Source organism: Trichoplusia ni, unplaced genomic scaffold, assembly GCF_003590095.1.
Source record: "Trichoplusia ni isolate ovarian cell line Hi5 unplaced genomic scaffold, tn1 tig00000511, whole genome shotgun sequence".
NCBI classification, from domain to species: domain Eukaryota; kingdom Metazoa; phylum Arthropoda; class Insecta; order Lepidoptera; family Noctuidae; genus Trichoplusia; species Trichoplusia ni.
In genome coordinates, this window is record NW_020800035.1 from 497 (window position 1) to 19401 (window position 18905).

General features: G+C 36.7%; 1 protein-coding gene across 1 annotated transcript; it reads right to left on the reverse strand.

Annotated features, from left to right (window-relative positions):
* Positions 1–4407: 4407 nt before the first annotated feature.
* Positions 4408–5815, reverse strand: LOC113507064 (the record flags this gene model as incomplete). The annotated part of the gene is made up of 2 exons (XM_026889916.1): positions 4408–4524; positions 4802–5815. Coding segments are annotated over 2 exons (1131 nt in total), but the record flags the coding sequence as incomplete, so codon positions are not given.
* Between the last annotated feature and the right edge of the window lie 13090 nt (positions 5816–18905).

Here is an 18905-nt window from a genome sequence, read left to right on the forward strand (position 1 = left end):
AAAAATGATAAAAACGCCGCCGCCCACGCCCCTCACCACTGTTACAAGGCTCGGACCGCGCTCGCAACAGAGCTGTGTTTCTAAAAAACTACGCATTGCATCATAATATTGAATAAAAATTGCATTTTTAATTTATTCAAAACTCATAAATATCTTTTTTTATCATGAACGTGTTCTAGCCATTGGATACATGAACTGGGCTGCTTTTGTAAGACGACTTAAAATCACGGTGCATATTACTCAATGCTATTAACCAATGTCTAGTCAATAGATATTTGATATTCTCTCCGAAAAATACCCCACGGATTTTCTGGTAGACTTTTTGATAACATGAAGTTTATTTTGACTAACAAGTTGGTAAAAATTGAATTGCTGTCGATATATATACAAATAGAGGTTTATTTTTATCACATTTTAAATACTGGTTCTTAGAACATTGCTGGTAATTTCCAGGAACAAAAGCAGTATTTTTCTTTTTTTTCACTGGATAAAAATACATATTAAAATGTTTCCCAGTTAGGTAAACAATTTATTGTAGTCGATTCCGGGTTTTTAATATAAATACAGCTTAAAAATATATTTTATGAATTGATTTTCCTTAATACGTGATGCGTGTAAAGAAATAATGTCCATTAAAAGACGCGATATATAAAATATCCCTCAAAAGAGGTTGCAAACGTTACACAACAATTAAAAAAAAACAAAAGATGGGTACCTCCCTACAAGCACACTTAAGTAAAACATGGCTGATAGTAGTATTGTTAACAATAAACTTAGATTGCGCCTAGCGGTCACTTAGTTCGGGTCCAACACATTAAGAGAGCCAGCAAAGTCGTTAAAACATGTTTATTGGTTAAACGTGACCGTCTTTGTCCTAGTTCGCCGAATAATGTACTCGAGATACGTGGCCGAACGATATGTAACTTGTACGTTTTATTTCATGGTACAAGTTACATTGATGCATTTGTTTTAATTGTTTGTTTGGGTAAGGGATGAAACGCGTCAATGTATTTTGATTGTGTATATACATTAACGCTCCTAATTATGATAGGCTGAATTCTAACAATGATCTCATCTATACTTCTATACTAATATATAAAGCTGAAGAGTTTGTTTGTTTGTTTGTTTGAACGCGCTAATCTCAGGAACTACTGGTCCAAATTGAAAAATTCTTTTTGTGTTGAATAGACCATTCATTGAGGAAGGCTTTAGGCTGTAAACCATCACGCTGCGACTAATAGGAGCGAACATACACATAACTTACTAAGGAAAATTTGAAAAAATAGGGCAGGTATAAATCATAACTTATATCTTCTACCCACGGGGACGAAGTCGCAGGCAACAGCTAGTTGTAAATAATTGTCGACGAAAAATGAAATGAATCTCAAATCATTAACCGTCAATCAATAGTTATGGCATTACTACGTAAACAACAATTACTATTCATACCCCACCACACATTAACTAACCAAATGTGTTTGATAGCAATTTCATAACAAACGGCAATGTTTAGCGATGAGGAAATTTGATCAATCGTAGGTACATGGATGTATGTTGGAATAGGCACGTAATGTGATTCCCTGATGAGTGCCGTGTCATCAGCACTCATCAATCAGGGCCCCAATTAATTACCTATCTAGTACAGGCAGTTATACAATGCTAAATGTTTTGTTTTGATGTTTGTGTAGTACTCCGCGTCACCAGAGGTAAGTTAATTGGCTCGTTACCACACCAGTATGCAAGTAGCCGTCCGTTCTCGCCCGTGGCTCTCACGTGACTGACCACCCCCACTACCCGTGTGCCCGAGACAACGTCCTCTTTATTGACAATTGACAAGATTATAGAACACAAACACTACATCCCTTCCTTATCATATTTTTATTAATAATCAACTTCTTGTACATTACTTGGTCCAATAATCAACCCTACAAAGTTATTATATTGATAGTTGTATAATTGTTTTAATCATTCTCATTTTGATCCTGCTTGGCAATACTTTGATCGTCACTATGAACTTTCCACTCGCCTTCAACTCTCTTCAAGTGGATGACGTTGCGTCTAAGCTTTTGGCCAGTTTCTTCATTCCTTACTATTACGTCTCCACCGTCCGAATGTTCTACAACATGCGGTGTCGGCTTATATGTCGTTGTTAACTTATTTCCTTTTCCTATATCTTTTATATAAACTTTATCTCCTTCTAAAAGTGTTGAATGTTCAGCGTGGCGTTTTCTGTCTCCATACTCTTTTCCTTTCTCTTTCTCTATTTTGTCTTTGTCTCTTACTTCAGAATCATCTATCTTATTATCAATTATAGAAGGGATTTTATCTCTATTTTGTCTACAAAAGAAAAGTTCGCTGGGCGTTTTCCCTGTTACAGTATGTGGGGTTGAGTTGTACATCATTAAGTACTCCCACACACTTTCCTTTAAATCTTCCTTTTGCATGTAACTGATTTTTAATCTTTTTAAAATATCCCGGTTTTGCCTCTCGACTTCACCATTTTGCTGAGGCCAGTAAGGTATAGTGTTGAACAATTTTATGTTGCATTGTCGGCAATATTCCTTGAACTCATCACTAACAAATTGCCGTCCATTATCTGCTGTGATTGATGAAGGATATCCGAGACGACTGAATATTTCTTTTAGCAACTTGAGTATCTGCAAACTTGTGATTGTTTTTGGTAAATTTGATTTCTTTGTACCTGCTGTAATAATCAATAAGAACAAGCAAGTAGTCGTTGTTCGGCAGCGGACCTAATAGATCAACTGCAACATCCACCCAAGGAGCAGAGGGAAGATCGCGTCGTTTCATCGGTACCGGGTGGCTAGGTAAACCCATGATAGTACATCCTTTACACGCTTTTACTCTTGATTCAGCATCTCTGTCAATTCTTGGCCACCAAACTTTTGACCTCAGTCGATTTTTCATCGCCACTATCCCTGGGTGGCCTTCGTGAGCTTTTTTGGTATTACAATTTTGTTTGCCTCTCAGTAATATTTTATCGTAAAAAACAAAGCTCACTTTCAAAAATTTTATATTTTTTTACCGAGTCATCCCAAATTTTATTGCACATTCCTATTTTACATTTTTTATTTCTTGATCTCGTCCAGAACATTCTGTTAAGATTTCCATAGGAATAGCACATGGTCTAGACTGTTCCACAATTTGTTGTACATAATCGTCAACGTTTCCCGGTGGGACATTACGATATTCACAAAGCCTTGACAAAGGATCGGCTATATTTACTTTTCCGGGTTTGTATTTAATATTATATCGAAAGGCTTGTAATCGCAGAACCCAGCGTTCGACGCGTGCGCATGGCTTCGACTTTTGTCCAAACAAAAACTCTAACGGCTTGTGATCCGTAATGAGATCGAATATTTTCCAAACAGAAAAAATTTAAAATGCTCTACGGCCCACACTAGGGCGAGGGCTTCTTTTTCTGTTTGGCTATATTTCCGTTCTAGTTCAGTCAAAGTGCGGTTACCATATGCGATAATTCTAGACTCTTTGTCATCCCTTTGTATCAATACAGCTCCTAAACCCACTGGACTTGCGTCCGCGATAAACCTCTGTTTCGTCATTAACGTCGTAGTAACCCAATGTTGGCACCTTACTGAGAGCCTGCTTTAGTTTCTGGAATGCTTGGTTCTGTTCTCCTTCCATAATTCTTCTATGTTTGTCTTTTTCCCTGATTTCTTTCTTAATATTTTTTTTCAAGGGTTCAGTCATTGTTGATAGATTTGGCAGCCATTTATTTTATGTAGTTTACTAGTCCTAGAAAACTTTGGAGTTCCTCGACTGTCTTAGGTGTTCTAAATTCTTCAATACTTGTCATATATTTCTTAAGTGGTTTAACTCCATCGGGTGTCAGTTCATGTCCGAGGAAGCTAATCTTTTGTACTTTGTATAGACATTTGCTTTCGTTCAACAATACATTATTTTCCTTTAAAACTTCTAAAATTTTCGAAAGCCGTTCATCATGTTGCTTCTCGTCTTCTCCGTACACCAAAATATCATCAATAAAATTGATTACACCATCCAGCCCTGTCAACATCTTTTCTAGTATTTTTTGAAATAATTCTGGCGCACACGTAATCCCAACATCAACCGCTTGTACCTATACAAGCCCTTTGAAGTTATAAATGTTGTCAGATGCCTTGAATCAGGGTGAATCTCCACTTGATGAAAAGCATTTTTTATGTCGAGTTTTGAAAAGAATTTTAGCTTTTTTAATTCTCGGCAAGAAATTATCCCATGCACGGTAATGGATGGTTCTCCCTCATGATCGCGGCATTTGCTCGCCTCATATCTATGCAGAGCCGTATGTCGTCGTCATCTTTCAATATGGGCACCACCGGTGAAATCCATCGAGAAGGTCCGTGTACCTCTTCAATGATATCGCTGTCAAGGAGTTCTTTTATTTTCTTTTTCGACCTTGTTTTCAATAGGAATTGGGATTCTCCGATATGGTTGTGATACAGGCTTGCACTTTTCATCAACTGGGATCTCAACCAGTACGTCCTTGAATTTTGGAAACGGTTTAAGGGATTGTGTGATTTCGTTTATTCCAATACCTAACTTCAGGACTCCTAAGCGAAGAGCAGTTTCTTTTCCCAACAAATCTCTCGACCCTTCTTTAATTACATAGACTGTAGTGTATTCTGATTTCTCATTTACTTTTATTTCAGTTTCGAATGACCCCTTAACATTCAACGGTGATTTACTCCCGTATGAATATAAGTTTTTGTTTGATCCTTTTATTTGATTAGTATTGCAAACATTTTTCTTTTTTTAATGCCTCCCATGTTTTTTCAGTAATTAGGTTTAATTTACATCCAGAATCTATAAGTAAATTCACTTTGACTCCGCCCATTTCACATTCGATATTAGCTTCGTCATCGTCATTCATGTTAAATACATAATGGTCTTCTTCAGAAGAATCATTTCTAACGTTTATTAAGTTCACCTCATTCCGTTTCTTCTTTATTTTACTATTGTTATTTGGTTTGTCTTCACGTTTTCGCTTCTCGGGTTTAGACTTACACATTGCGCTGAAGTGTCCGGATTTTCCACAAGCATTACAATTTCTCCTTTTCGCAGGACATTCCTCGTTTGGCGCTATATGCTTATCGTATCCGCATCTACCACATTTACTCATATCTGATTTAGTTGTTGACTCCAGTTTCTTAATCTCATTTTTGCGTTTCACGTCATCAGTTTTTTCGCTGTAATTTTTTTTGTAACTTCTAATCGTATTCACATCATTTGGTTTGCTGTTTTGCCCATATTCTTCCAGTTGTTGATTCACAATTTCTAAAGTGTTCGCTTCAGTTATGATCTTGTCCAACGTAACGGTGTCTCCTAATGTTAATATCTTTTTCCGGAGTTCTGGCGAAAAACATTTTTCTACAATCTGATCTATTATATGCTCATCAGGGCTAGTAAATTTACATTTGCTAGATTGATTCCTCAATTTCACAACAAACTTTTCAAATTTTTCTCCTTCTACTTGCTTGATTTGTCGAAATAAATGTCTTTCATAAATTTTATTTTGCTTTGGGAGGAAATAATCATCAAGCTTCTCTATAACGGTTTTAAAAACACCTGCTTCAGTTGTAGAGTTTTCTTCATAAGCACCGGGTAGATTGAAAACAATTTCCTGAATCCCTGGTCCTCCTAAAAGTAACAAAGTTGCTCGCTTTTTTTCTTCTCCTGAAATTCCTGTCGCTTCCAAATAGATGTTAAAAGATCTTTTCCACTGCTCCCATCTTAAAGCAACTGTAGCGTTGTCTCCGTCGAGATCAAGTTTTTCAGGGCTGGTAGTAGGTTTGTCATTTTCGGAGTAGGTGAATTTGGGGCGCCCTGAAACCGGAGTTAACTTTGATAAACTACGGTCTGTTATTAATTCGTCCTCACGTCTACTACACACAAACAACCACGCACGATTTACGCTCCCATGTAGGTTCGCACTACCTCTGACACACAATCACGCACGATTTACAATTTCATGTAGGTTCGTACTACCTCTGACACAATCACGCACGATTTACAATTTCATGTAGGTTCGTACTGCCTCTGACACACAGTCACGCACGATTTACAATTTCATGTAGGTTCGTACTACCTCTGACACAATCACGCACGATTTACAATTTCATGTAGGTTCGTACTACCTCTGACACAATCACGCACGATTTACAATTTCATGTAGGTTCGTACTACCTCTGACACAATCACGCACGATTTACAATTTCATGTAGGTTCGTACTGCCTCTGACACACAGTCACGCACGATTTACAATTTCATGTAGGTTCGTACTACCTCTGACACAATCACGCACGATTTACAATTTCATGTAGGTTTCGTACTACCTCTGACACAATCACGCACGATTTACAATTTCATGTAGGTTCGTACTACCTCTGACACAATCACGCACGATTTACAATTTCATGTAGGTTCGTACTACCTCTGACACAATCACGCACGATTTACAATTTCATGTAGGTTCGTACTACCTCTGACACACAGTCACGCACGATTTACAATTTCATGTAGGTTCGTACTACCTCTGACACACAATAAACATAATAAATTCCGTAATTTGTAGATAAATATACGTATTAGTATGTATACTAAGGTTCATAATACTATTAAGTTTACTTTAACAATGGAAGACCTATAGAACTTACCAGATATTCCTTTTAAATTACACTACACAGACAAGACTGGACAGGTATCTAGATTCAGTAAAGTAGTTCATTTTCTAACTAATCACTAACCTTCGTTTTGTATATACATAAAAATAATTTATAAAAAGTAGCATAACTAATTACGTAACCTGAGCAGTATTTGAATTTTATCTAACCGGAAAGTTTAACATCTAATTTGTTTACGATAATACGACACAATACCGGCCTATTGTATGATTCATCGGGCTATTATCATTGAGCTGTCATAATAATCAAGACGAAGTACCCACTTATAATTCGTTTGTTAATTATGGTCATAGATGGATACTACCTTTTTTATTTAATACCTTCCACTACTAACTAACCTCTAATTACAATTATATATCACTCGCTCAATTACCTGCGTTATGCTAATTATTAGTTGAATAATTATTATTATTTCTTTCTTTCTTTCTTTTTCATCATTTTTTTTTTCCACTAACCTTTTATCTCGTCGCCACATGTAGTACTCCGCGTCACCAGAGGTAAGTTAATTGGCTCGTTACCACACCAGTATGCAAGTAGCCGTCCGTTCTCGCCCGTGGCTCTCACGTGACTGACCACCCCCACTACCCGTGTGCCCGAGACAACGTCCTCTTATACCGATCAAGTTATCTATTCAAAAGGCCACGTACGTGGTCATTGATTGTTTACCGTTTTACGGACTTTTCCCTTAAAACATTTACAAAAGTAATGTAAATTACATGATGGAAGCTGCATATTAATGCCCCCAACAATTATTAATCAATTAACAACAAACTAATCGGTTTAAACTTGCCCAGTGGTGCGGTGATTGAAACGTCTTTTTTTTGCTCAGATTGCTTTTTTTTCTAAATCATAAGAAACAAAGGATGAGTAGGAAACGATAAGTTTGTCATAAAAACATGATTTGCTTAGCTTCGTTTCTTTCACCAGCATCAAGTCTTTTAACATTCTTGTTCTCTTAGTGACAGAATGTAGGCTTCTCGATTGGAGTTCGACACCCTTAAGTCGTTTACAACAATCAATATCGTTGCATGTCTATACAGCAGAAAGTGAAAGGAATTCAAAAGCTTGTAACCTCTTCATATCCTCTTCTGCCCTTGTACTTGCTTATCTCTTGCGTAATATATGTTTGTTTCTGCGGTTACCGTTCTGAAAATGAAAGATGAATGAATATCAAGGATAGGATATCAGAATGCAAGACGATAAATTATAAATAAAAATATTTTGTTCGATCTCAAGTAAAAGCAATATTATTTGATAAAGTAAGAAATGCATTTCACTTATGTAAAAAATGTCACTAAACCTAATAGAAGAAAACTAAATTATGAATGTAAGTACTTCAGCTACTTTTTTTTTTTTTAATAACTAGCCATAAATCAGAAATCGTTACGTCTGTAACGATAATATACCACTTTATGAAGGCTGGAGGGTGAAACGGGCTTAGGAACTAGATTTAGGTCGACGCAGCCACTCACAAAGCCGGCTTTATTTGATTCATAAATAACTGTGTTGATACATCCGTGTCACTCTAAAAACTGGCCCATACTAGTGACTGTCACGGTTCAAGTTTATGTTATTATTTTCATTTTTTATGTCATTAATCATAAGAATTATGCGAAAACCTTTCACTTATCCATACTTTGGAAAAGCCAATGATAGAACAGTTAAAGTGTTACAATTTTGCTCACAAAAGGACTAGACTTTAAAGCTTTGACATTTTGACAATATTTACCAAACCAGCATGTAGCGGTTCTTGTGCTCTTGATAAAATATAGTTAACTCCTTGCACTTCTCGGTCTCTAGTATTAAACTCGAGGATTGCTCCGGGATCCGACGCCCGTCCACATGCTGCCGGCTTGACGCATAGTCAAAGAGCGCGCCGTGAGGAAAATTTATCGTCAATCGGTTCATATGAGTAGCCGTTTGTTCCAGGGGTACGGATAGAGAGTGTAGTTACGTAATAGAAGTTCGTGTATGGCAATTTGCTAATTTACATATTAAGTCAAGCCCCGCGTTGGGCGCCAATAACTTAAATTTGGCTACTCTCTTTGGTCGATCCTTTTAACGATAAATTAATAATGGCTAGAAAGATGACCACCATGAAAAATTACACGTCAATTTCATTACTTCTTTCTTTGTTTCGTAGGTCTGAATATTTGTAAAAAATATGTCACATAGTTTACAAAAAGAGAATGTGTAATGAGATCTTAAATAAATGCTCTCATAACTAATGAAGCCCTAATCACTAGCTCCTATTAATACTTAGCAACTATTTCAGGCTTCCGAACGGCTTGCTAGCATATTATCATATGCTAGCTGTTGCCCGCGACTTCGTCCCCGTGGTTAGAAGATATAAGTTAATATTTCTACCTACCCTGTTTTTTTCACATTTTTCATTATGTATTCGCCCCTTTTAGTCGCAGCGTTAAAGTTTATAGCCTAAAGGCTTCCTCGATGAATGGTCTATTCAACACAAAAAGATAGTAGGTAGTTCCTGAGATTAGCGCGTCCAAACAAACAAACACACTCTTCAGCTCTATATATTAGTATAGATATCAAATCATTATTGAGTACATTTATTACTAAGGAAATACGAGGAATGCTTTGCAAGCTAGACTGAGTGCTACACTGATACAAATTAAAATTGTCGTAGTGATGTCGTGTTTGGTATCAAAATAAAGGTCTTGATCTGAAATAGTCAAATATAATGAAATAAATTAGAATAATAAGAAGGAGGAGGAATTACTTCCATGAAAATCGCGCGCAGTAGGCGACGCGACGTCCGTGTAATATTGATCGTACTCACGTTCGGTTTTAAGAGAGCAAACTGCGCGCATCCAATATGTTTTCCGTTACAAATTCTTAAACATTGATATTATATTCAAATTATTCATTTCGAGACCTTCATTTTGATACCAAACATGACTATGATATCACAACATATAATTCGTTTCAAAGTATATAATTTATTTTATTCCGCTTCTTTGCTTTAAGGCAGTTATCACAGTTGTGGTTAATAAAAAAAAGAATGAAAAAAAGTAATGACACGAATGCATTAATATAAAAATGTACTCTTTCGTCGGCGAAAAGCCGACCAAATCCTTGGCTACATGTGACCCTGGTACTGATGCGATGCACTCTCGGGCTGGGTGCCAGATAAGTTCAGTCGAGTTGATAATATCCGACTGATGTGGGCTAGGCCACGCCTCATGTTTTAATTATAATGTAGGGTTCCATTCTATTTGACTTACCCAGATCAATACATTATTTTAATACCAAATACTTTTCCCTTGAACCCTTGCTAATGAAAAGTTTTGTGTAACTTGCAAAACGTTATTCGTGTTGGCTCAAGGATTTAAAAAAATCTTATATCTATCTATCTATCTTCTATCTATCTATATACATAAAACTCAAAGGTGACTGACTGACATAGTGATGCAACAACGCACAGCCGAAACCACTGGACGGATCGGACTCAAATTTGGCATGCAGATGTTATATTGTAGGCATCCGCTAAGAAAGAATTTTGATAAATTTCACCCCCAAGGAGTTAAAATAGGGGATGAAACTTTGTATGAAACTTTGTCAAAGTTAATCTTATAAATGTACAGTTTGTGAGAGTGTATGGATGTATGTTGGTTGTTATTCTTTTAAGCAAAAACGGCTAAACTTATTTGGTTGAAATTTGGTATGTAGAGAGGTGATACCCTGAATTAACACATAAGTAGGTATGTTCCGTTTTATATCGGTCAAAATTGATGAAACCGTATAAGTAACGATATGTGTTGAAAAAAAACGTTGTTTGGGAGGTAACGAAAACGCTGCCTAAACCCTTTAAGATATAAGAAAATAATGTATCGTGTAATTGTGAATTTTACGGAAAAGTTACCATATTATGTCTTTCTCTTAAGGATAACATTCTCAATCCATTTGAATACTTTAACAAGTGGGCAATTATAAAGCTAAATTGGAAAGCTATTGCATAAATACAGTATCAATCAATGTGATTACATACTTGTCGATCCAATGGACAAGGACTACCATCTTATTTTGGATTCAATGCTATGGTCATTTTAAAGTTCAATTTGATTTGTACGGGGTTTTATCCTCGAACCTCCTTGAAACTTATGAGCTCCTGGTATTGTCCTGCTGTTTGCGGGTACTGCAGTGGTACTGCAATAAGGTAGGTACTACAGATATTTTTCATTTACAATTCGACCTTTGCGAATAGTATATTAATGAGAAAGTAACTCTGTCTGTCTGTCTGTCTGTTACGCTTTCACGTCTAAACCACTGAGCTGATTTTAATGAAATTTGGTACAGAGATAGAGTTGACCTTTACAAAGAACATATGATAGTTTTTATCCCGGACTTTTGAAGAGTTCTCTTGGAAACGCGATATAACTGACCTTGACGCGGGCGAAGCCGCGGGCAAAAAGCTAGTAATATTATATGACGCAAAACACTGTCCCATGACAAACAGATTGTTCCATTGTGACATTTACTGATGGACTATCTTGGAATATTTAAATCTAAACACATTACATTGGCTCATATTAAAACACCCCTCAGGCCGCCACCCGCCGTGACCTGTATGAAAGGCTAAATGGCTTTAAGGAAGAAGATATTACCTTTAATCAGATATTTTCTCCATAGGAAAGATATTTTGGAAACCAAGAAAATAAATTAAATTTTGCTCAAGTTGCATACCTAAAAGTTTAAAAAGAGCCTGGAAAACAGGCTTTTCGGAAAAAATCTTTTGATCGATTTTATAAAGTAACTAGCTGTTGCCCGCGACTCCGTCCGCGAGGTTCTTCTACATCTTCTACCCTGTTTTTTCCACATTTATCATTGTATCTTCGCTCGTATTAGTCGCAGCGTGAGATTAGCGCGTTCAAACAAAAAAACAAACCCTTCAGCTTTATACATTAGTATAGAGTATAGATTTGCCTGTATTTTTTGCAGGTTACGGTGAGAACACGCTAACGATGTATATATGAGATGAACTCCTCTCTCAATGTCACGTTATCTCTTCATGCCTATGCAATCCTTGTTTCAAAGCATTTTCGGTGCATGTGCAAGCCTGCGCCTCGTGTTATCGAAGTTGTTGCACGCAAGCAAACAAAACATGTAAAAACTATTCACCATGACCTTGTAGCCAATATCCTTTAAGCTTCTAACAAAATATAGTTTAAATACGATTATATTTAACTATTATTTTGCAAACTTAAGGTAGTATATAAATATAAAAAAACACAACTATTTCATTAAACATCAAATCAAAATAATCACCATTACCTACTTAAATATTCTTTCTTCATTTAACTTCTTTCAAATACGAGTGACAATGTTAAAGAAAATTTGTTAGACAAAAAGTTACATATTCATTAAAATAGTCAGTGTTTTGTCGTGTTTGGTGCAAGCAATGAAGATCGTGGTTTCAGACAGCGAAACGTAACTGTTGGATATCTACATAATAAATCAAACTTCAAGCGACTTACATGATACGGATATCAACTGTTGTTCGATTCAACGGGCCTAGCAGCCGAATGATGGTAATACGTTATGTGGAGCCCTAGGCCCTCGCGCTGGTTCTCGCGCCGCCTCACTCGGTGTCCCGTTAGTCAAGCGCGGCGCGGCGGTGACAGTGCCCGCCGTTGCTGCTCTCTTGTATGCGTCCCTATGACCATATTGTTGCGTTGGTTGCCTTAAACAACTTTTGATAAAGCTTTACATAATGGTCAAAAGCTTTATCAAAACTAATATAAGCGTTACTAGTATTTATCTTTGTACTAAGTTGTCCTTCACATCGTTTAATTACAGGAAATATATTAGGAGACATCAGTTTTGTAACGTAAATCCGCACCAAAATACTTCATATTACATAAACTACTGTGTCTTCATCGACGTTTGACGTAACACATACATTTATTAGTTGTTTAAAGGCCCACGTTGTGCGCCAAAACACGATACTTTTCAATATTGTTTTCGATGAATCAAAAAAATGCAGAAAATATATTTAGTAGAGCTTTTGAAAAACTTGACGCATGAAATGAATTGAAAGATAGAAAATATTTTATAATTGTCTATTTTTATATGGACCTCGCATTAAGAGCATATTTTATCTGCTTCTCTTAATAACCGCGTATGGGATTGATTCAAAGCGCTCTTTGCCTATGCAGCGAGCTGGCGGCGTTGTCCGGGCCTCGGATCTCGCAACAATTTCGATTTGCAATACTAGGGAAGCAGAAGCGAAAGAGAGTTACATGCATTATCAACAACAGCGTTAATACCACTTCATGCCGTATCTGAAACGAATAACCTAAGTCATCAACCATAAGGTCTCGTTTTGAATGCAAACTTTCTGAACTTTATCCGTTTGATCACTAGCTTCATTCAACATTTTCATCAATGAATGGGCCTCTATGAAGGTTTTTCGCAAATTTCTCGTGATTAATGACATAAAAGCTTGAAACGGTAACACAAAAACACATCATAATTTCACCATCCATGAATATCATACATTTCCCATGAAGACACGGCAGTATCAACAGTTTTATTATGAATCAAACAAAGCCGGCCTCACAGTAGGCGTGGCCGAGCTTCACACAGTTCTTGGACTTGTTTCGCGCTCTCAACTTCGTCAAAATAGAACGAATGTATAAATTGAGATCATTTTTATTTAGAACCTAAATAAAATAATGAAAATATATGCAGAGTTTTTCTAGAATAAAGGAGTATTTGTGTCGAACATTAACTGACTTTGATACGCTTGAATGACAGTGTAGTATCCTAAGCATCCGGTGGGACAACAAGGTCACCGCGGCGCGTGAGCGAGACCGCACTAGTGCGGCGTCGCGCTCGCGCTCGCATTGCAACTACTGTCTCAGCAGTTGGTTGTCATTCGGAAAAAATAACAGTAATGTCATCTTAGCTAGCAACCGCCGAGTTTTTCCTGCTATGATTTTGAATAAACTTTTTTAATTCTGTATTATTACTTTGCCTCCTCACAAACCACGATCGGTAGTTTATCTGTCATCAGCAAATTCATATTATGTTAATGGGTATAACAATTAAATCACCTGGTGAAACACTCCAAGCAATGCGGGGCGTCCGTACGTGAGCGTCGCCCGCCGTACGTCAGTCAGTTGAATGCAACAGCAGGGGATGCACGTCGCTGAGTGCAAAATATTCAAAAATAACATATTGCAGAGGTAAACGCAACAAAACTCACTTACATTATGTTCAATACATTATAATACACCGATTTTAAGTCATATCATAACTATTTTATGTCATAAATCCTGAAATATTTACAAATTCCTACCCTTAAGTCTAAAAACGTGGTTTTCTACCCGTCATTCTAGGATTGAAGAGCCAACTAGTTGCTAGCAAAAATATCTTAGTCTGCACAGTCTTAGGGTCTACTATAGTAAATAATTGAACTGTACTTGAAACGGTACTATCAGATTTGAACCTCATCTTGCGCTATGGGTTCCTAGTACTAGATTTCGGCGATTTCTACTGAATTTCGATCTATTCGAAAGGCCACGTGGTCATTGATTGTTTACCGTTTTACGGACTTTTTCCTTAAAACATTTACAAAAGTAATGTAAATTACATGATGGAAGTTGCATATTAATGCCCCTAACAATTATTAATCAATTAACAACAAGTTAATCGGTTTAAACTTGTGCAGTGATGCGATGATTAAAACGTCTAATATGTGCTCACTCCCCATTGCTTTTTTTTCTAAATCATGAGAAACAAAGGACGAGTTAAAAAATGATAAATTTGTCATAAAAACATGATTTGCTTAGCTTCGTACCATTTCCTTCACAAGCATCAGTCTGTTAACATTCTTGTTCTGTTAGTGACAATATAGGCTTATCGATTGGAGTTCGACGCCCTTAAGTCGTTTACAATAATCAATATCGTTGCATGTCTATACAGCAGAAAGTGAAAGGAATTCAAAAGCTTGTAACCTCTTCATATCCTCTTCTGCCCTTGTACTTGCTTATCTCTTGCGTAATATATGTTTGTTTCTGCGGTTACCGTTCTGAAAATGAAAGATGAATGAATATCAAGGATAGGATATCAGAATGCAAGACGATAAATTATAAATAAAAATATTTTGTTCGATCTCAAGTAAAAGCAATATTATTTGATAAAGTAAGAAATGCATTTCACTTATGTAAAAAATGTCACTAAACCTAATAGAAGAAAACTAAATTATGAATGTAAGTACTTCAGCTACTTTTTTTTTTTTTTTAATAACTAGCCATAAATCAGAAATCGTTACGTCTGTAACGATAATATACCACTTTATGAAGGCTGGAGGGTGAAACGGGCTTAGGAACTAGATTTAGGTCGACGCAGCCACTCACAAAGCCGGCTTTATTTGATTCATAAATAACTGTGTTGATGCATCCGTGTCACTCTAAAAACTGGTCCATACCAGTGAATTATAATATCACGGTTCAAGTTCATGTTATAATTTTCATTTTTTATGTCATTAATCATAAGAATTTCCGAAAACCTTTCACGGATACCTTGAACTTGTTAAATTATAGTTACGAGTAACTCCTTGCACTTCTCGGTCCCTATTATTAAACTTGAGGATTGCTTCGGGATCCGACGCCCCGACAGCTAGACGCATAGTCAAAGAGCGCTCCGTATGGAAAATTTATCGCCAATCGGTTCCTATGATTAGCTGTTTGTTCCATAGAATTTATTGTTACATTAAGAAAGTGTAGAGGAGTATAGATTAATGTATCGAAATTGTTAATTGATAATTTAGTCATGCCCCGCATTGGGCGCCAAAATATCTAAAATTCGGCTGAACAAAATACGTCCATTATGTTTAAAGTTTCGGTCACTCCCTATTAAAAACAAATGAACTATGGCGCAAAAAAATATATGCCTATTTCAATAGTTATTTCGTAGGTCAAAATATAATAAAAATATCACATACATAGTTTAAATGAAAAAGTGCACTGAAATCTTGAATATGGACCTTGCACTAAGCGCATATTTTATTTGCTGATTCCTAATAATTACGTATGGGATTGATTCAAGGCGCTCTTTGCCTTGCGCCCCTATGCAGCGAGCTGGCGGCGGTGTCCAGGCCTTGGATCTCGTCACAATTTCGATTTGCAATACTAGGGAAGCAGAAGCGAAAGCAAGTTACATGCATTATCAATTCAGCTGTCAAATAGTCCTTGAGAGGTGTGTGTGTGATTTTTTCCTATTAAGATGTCCTAAATACTTGACCTGATTGTTTGCAAAAGTGTATTTCGAGAATTTTAGTCTAAATCCTTCTGATAATATTGCGTCCAGTAGTTTTGATATATGAATTACGTGTTCCTCAAAACTTTTAGAAAAATTAAGATATCATCTATGACATTTATTGCATAACCTCGGATACAAAAGCTCGGATACAAATATGGGTTCACGTGGTAAACGTGAACCCATATTTGTATCCGAGCACTTAAGCCCTCATAACAAACACCTACATGCAGCAACGAGACAAAAGGCCAGGGAGGCAGAATTCAAATTCGTCTGGGTTCGTGATGGTCGAATTTACGCTAAGAAAAATGAGACAAGCCAAGCAATATACGTTCGCAGCTTAGAGACTTTGGCATTAATTAAATAGATTAAAGCTATCTTAGAATGGTCACAAGAAGTAAATATATCATTCGATAATCTTGACATCTACTACCAGAATCTGCGTGGTATACGTACGAAGACTACTGAAGTGTACAACAGCATTCTACTTTGTAACCACCATATTATTACGTTTAGCGAAACTTGGCTAAATTCAAATATACTAGACAGTGAAATCATAGATAGTCGATATGTTGTCTACCGCAGAGACCGAGATCTATCTCAAACTTCCAAAACTGATGGAGGCGGGGTCTTAGTTGCCGTATCACGATCAATTCCATCGTACAGGTCGCATGAGTGGGAAAGCGACTGTGAGGATATGTGGATCTGTCTGGATGTCATGCAGAATAACAAACGTTCAAAAATTGCAATTTGTGTTGTCTATTTACCGCCGCCTATTAAGACAGACATCCTTAGCGCCTTTATGGATAATGTAAATAAGATAACTGACTTAGTTGACAGCATCTGTCTGATAGGTGATTTTAATTTAAGTGCAATTAATTGGACCAAAGATGATAGCCTATCTTATTTAATTCCTAACAATAATGGTATTTCAAATGCAGATAATTATAATACTCGTCTAGCTTCTATATTCACTGATTTTATAAATATGACAGGATTACAACAATATAACTCTATTGCCAATCATAACAACAAAATATTGGATTTAGTATTGACCAATATAAGTTGTAAAGTAGCTAAAGCTGATAAACTTAGTAAAATTGATCCTTATCACCCTCCACTTCAAATATTGTTAGACCTTAAACCCGTCCCTAGATTAAGTAGTGTCCCCAGAACGGATTTTAATTTTTATAAAGCCGACTATAACAAAGTTTCTTGCAGCCTGAGTAGCGTCGATTGGTCGAGAGTGTTTGATTGTTGTAGAAATGTTGACGACATGGTTTTAAAATTTTACGACGAAATTGGCATAATTATTAACGAGCATGTTCCTAGACGCAAGCCTAGGAGTTGCAGATATCCTGTCTGGTTTTCGCGTGACTTGATTAGGTTGTTAAAACAAAAGGATAAATTAAGACATAAATGTCGCAAATTTAACAATCCCAGAGATAGACTTGAATATGAGAATCTTAGAAAAACATGCGACAGACTTCTGCGAGATTGTTACAAAAGTTACATAAGTGCCATAGAAAGTAGTTTAAAAAAGAATCCTAAAGCCTTTTGGAGTTTCATAAAACACAAAAAAACCCCTTCCAGTAAGCTACCCTCAGTAATGCATAACGACAACAAGCAATACTCATCAAGTGGTTCTGATATTGCCAATCTGTTTGCGAATCATTTCAGTTTGGTCTATACGAGAGTTGGAAGCGTTGCACTGCCTCCAAATTGTTCTGACGATAACTCTGAGACATCTTTAACATGCTCTAAATTAGCCTATTTACGTTTTCAAGAGAAAGATGTTCTAAATTGCTTAAAACGACTAAATCCTAACAAAGGGGCTGGCCCCGATGGAATCTCACCTTATTTCATTAAAAAGTGCGCTTTACAACTTTCCTATCCACTAAAGGAAATATTCAATAAGTCCCTTGAAAGTGGTCTCTTTCCCAACTTATGGAAACGCGCTCGCATCGTCCCTATTTTAAAGAAAGGTGATAATAGCAACGTTAGAAATTATCGACCTATATCCATACTATCTACCTTTTCAAAAGTTTTTGAGAGTATCCTGTGTCCTGTACTAACGAAGCACACTCGATCGCAAATAGGGATTGAACAGCATGGCTTCCAGGAGAAAAAATCTGTTACTACAAATCTCGTCTCGTATATAACTCCTATTATGGAGGCAATTGATAGTAATAAACAAGTAGACTCAGTCTACACTGACTTTGCCAGCGCATTTGACCTCGTGAACCATAAAATACTAATTTCTAAACTACAGAACCAATATAGTATATGTGGTTCAATACTAAAATGGTTTGAATCATACTTAGATAATCGCCAGCAGTCGGTAGTGCTCAGCGGCTTCGAGTCTAAGTCATATATTGCCACTTCTGGAGTGCCACAAGGATCGCATTTGGGGCCGATTTTGTTTTTGTTATTTATAAACGACATTACTCATCATGTTCGCTATTGTCGCTGTTTCCTATTTGCTGACGATATGAAAATTTCGAAGCAGATTGACTCCTCAGAGGACATGAAACTTATACAGGCTGACTTAGACAGTATTTATGAATGGTGTCGTATTAATGGGATGATGCTAAATGCCTTAAAATGTCAACATGTGCGTTTTACAAGAAAGAGAAAGGTAATAGAGACGTGGTTTCATATCAACCACGAAAAAATTGAACTGGTTTCACAAGTCCGTGACCTTGGAGTAATTCTTGACTCAAAGTTAAGCTTCATCCCACAGTACGATAACATAGTCAGCAGGGCTGCTAAAATGATGGGGTTCATTAAACGCAACACCAAGGGCTTTAGGAGTATGGTCTCCAAGATAGTTCTATTTAATGCTCTAGTGCGTAGCGTGCTTGAGTTTGGCAGCGTTATTTGGAACCCACGCTACG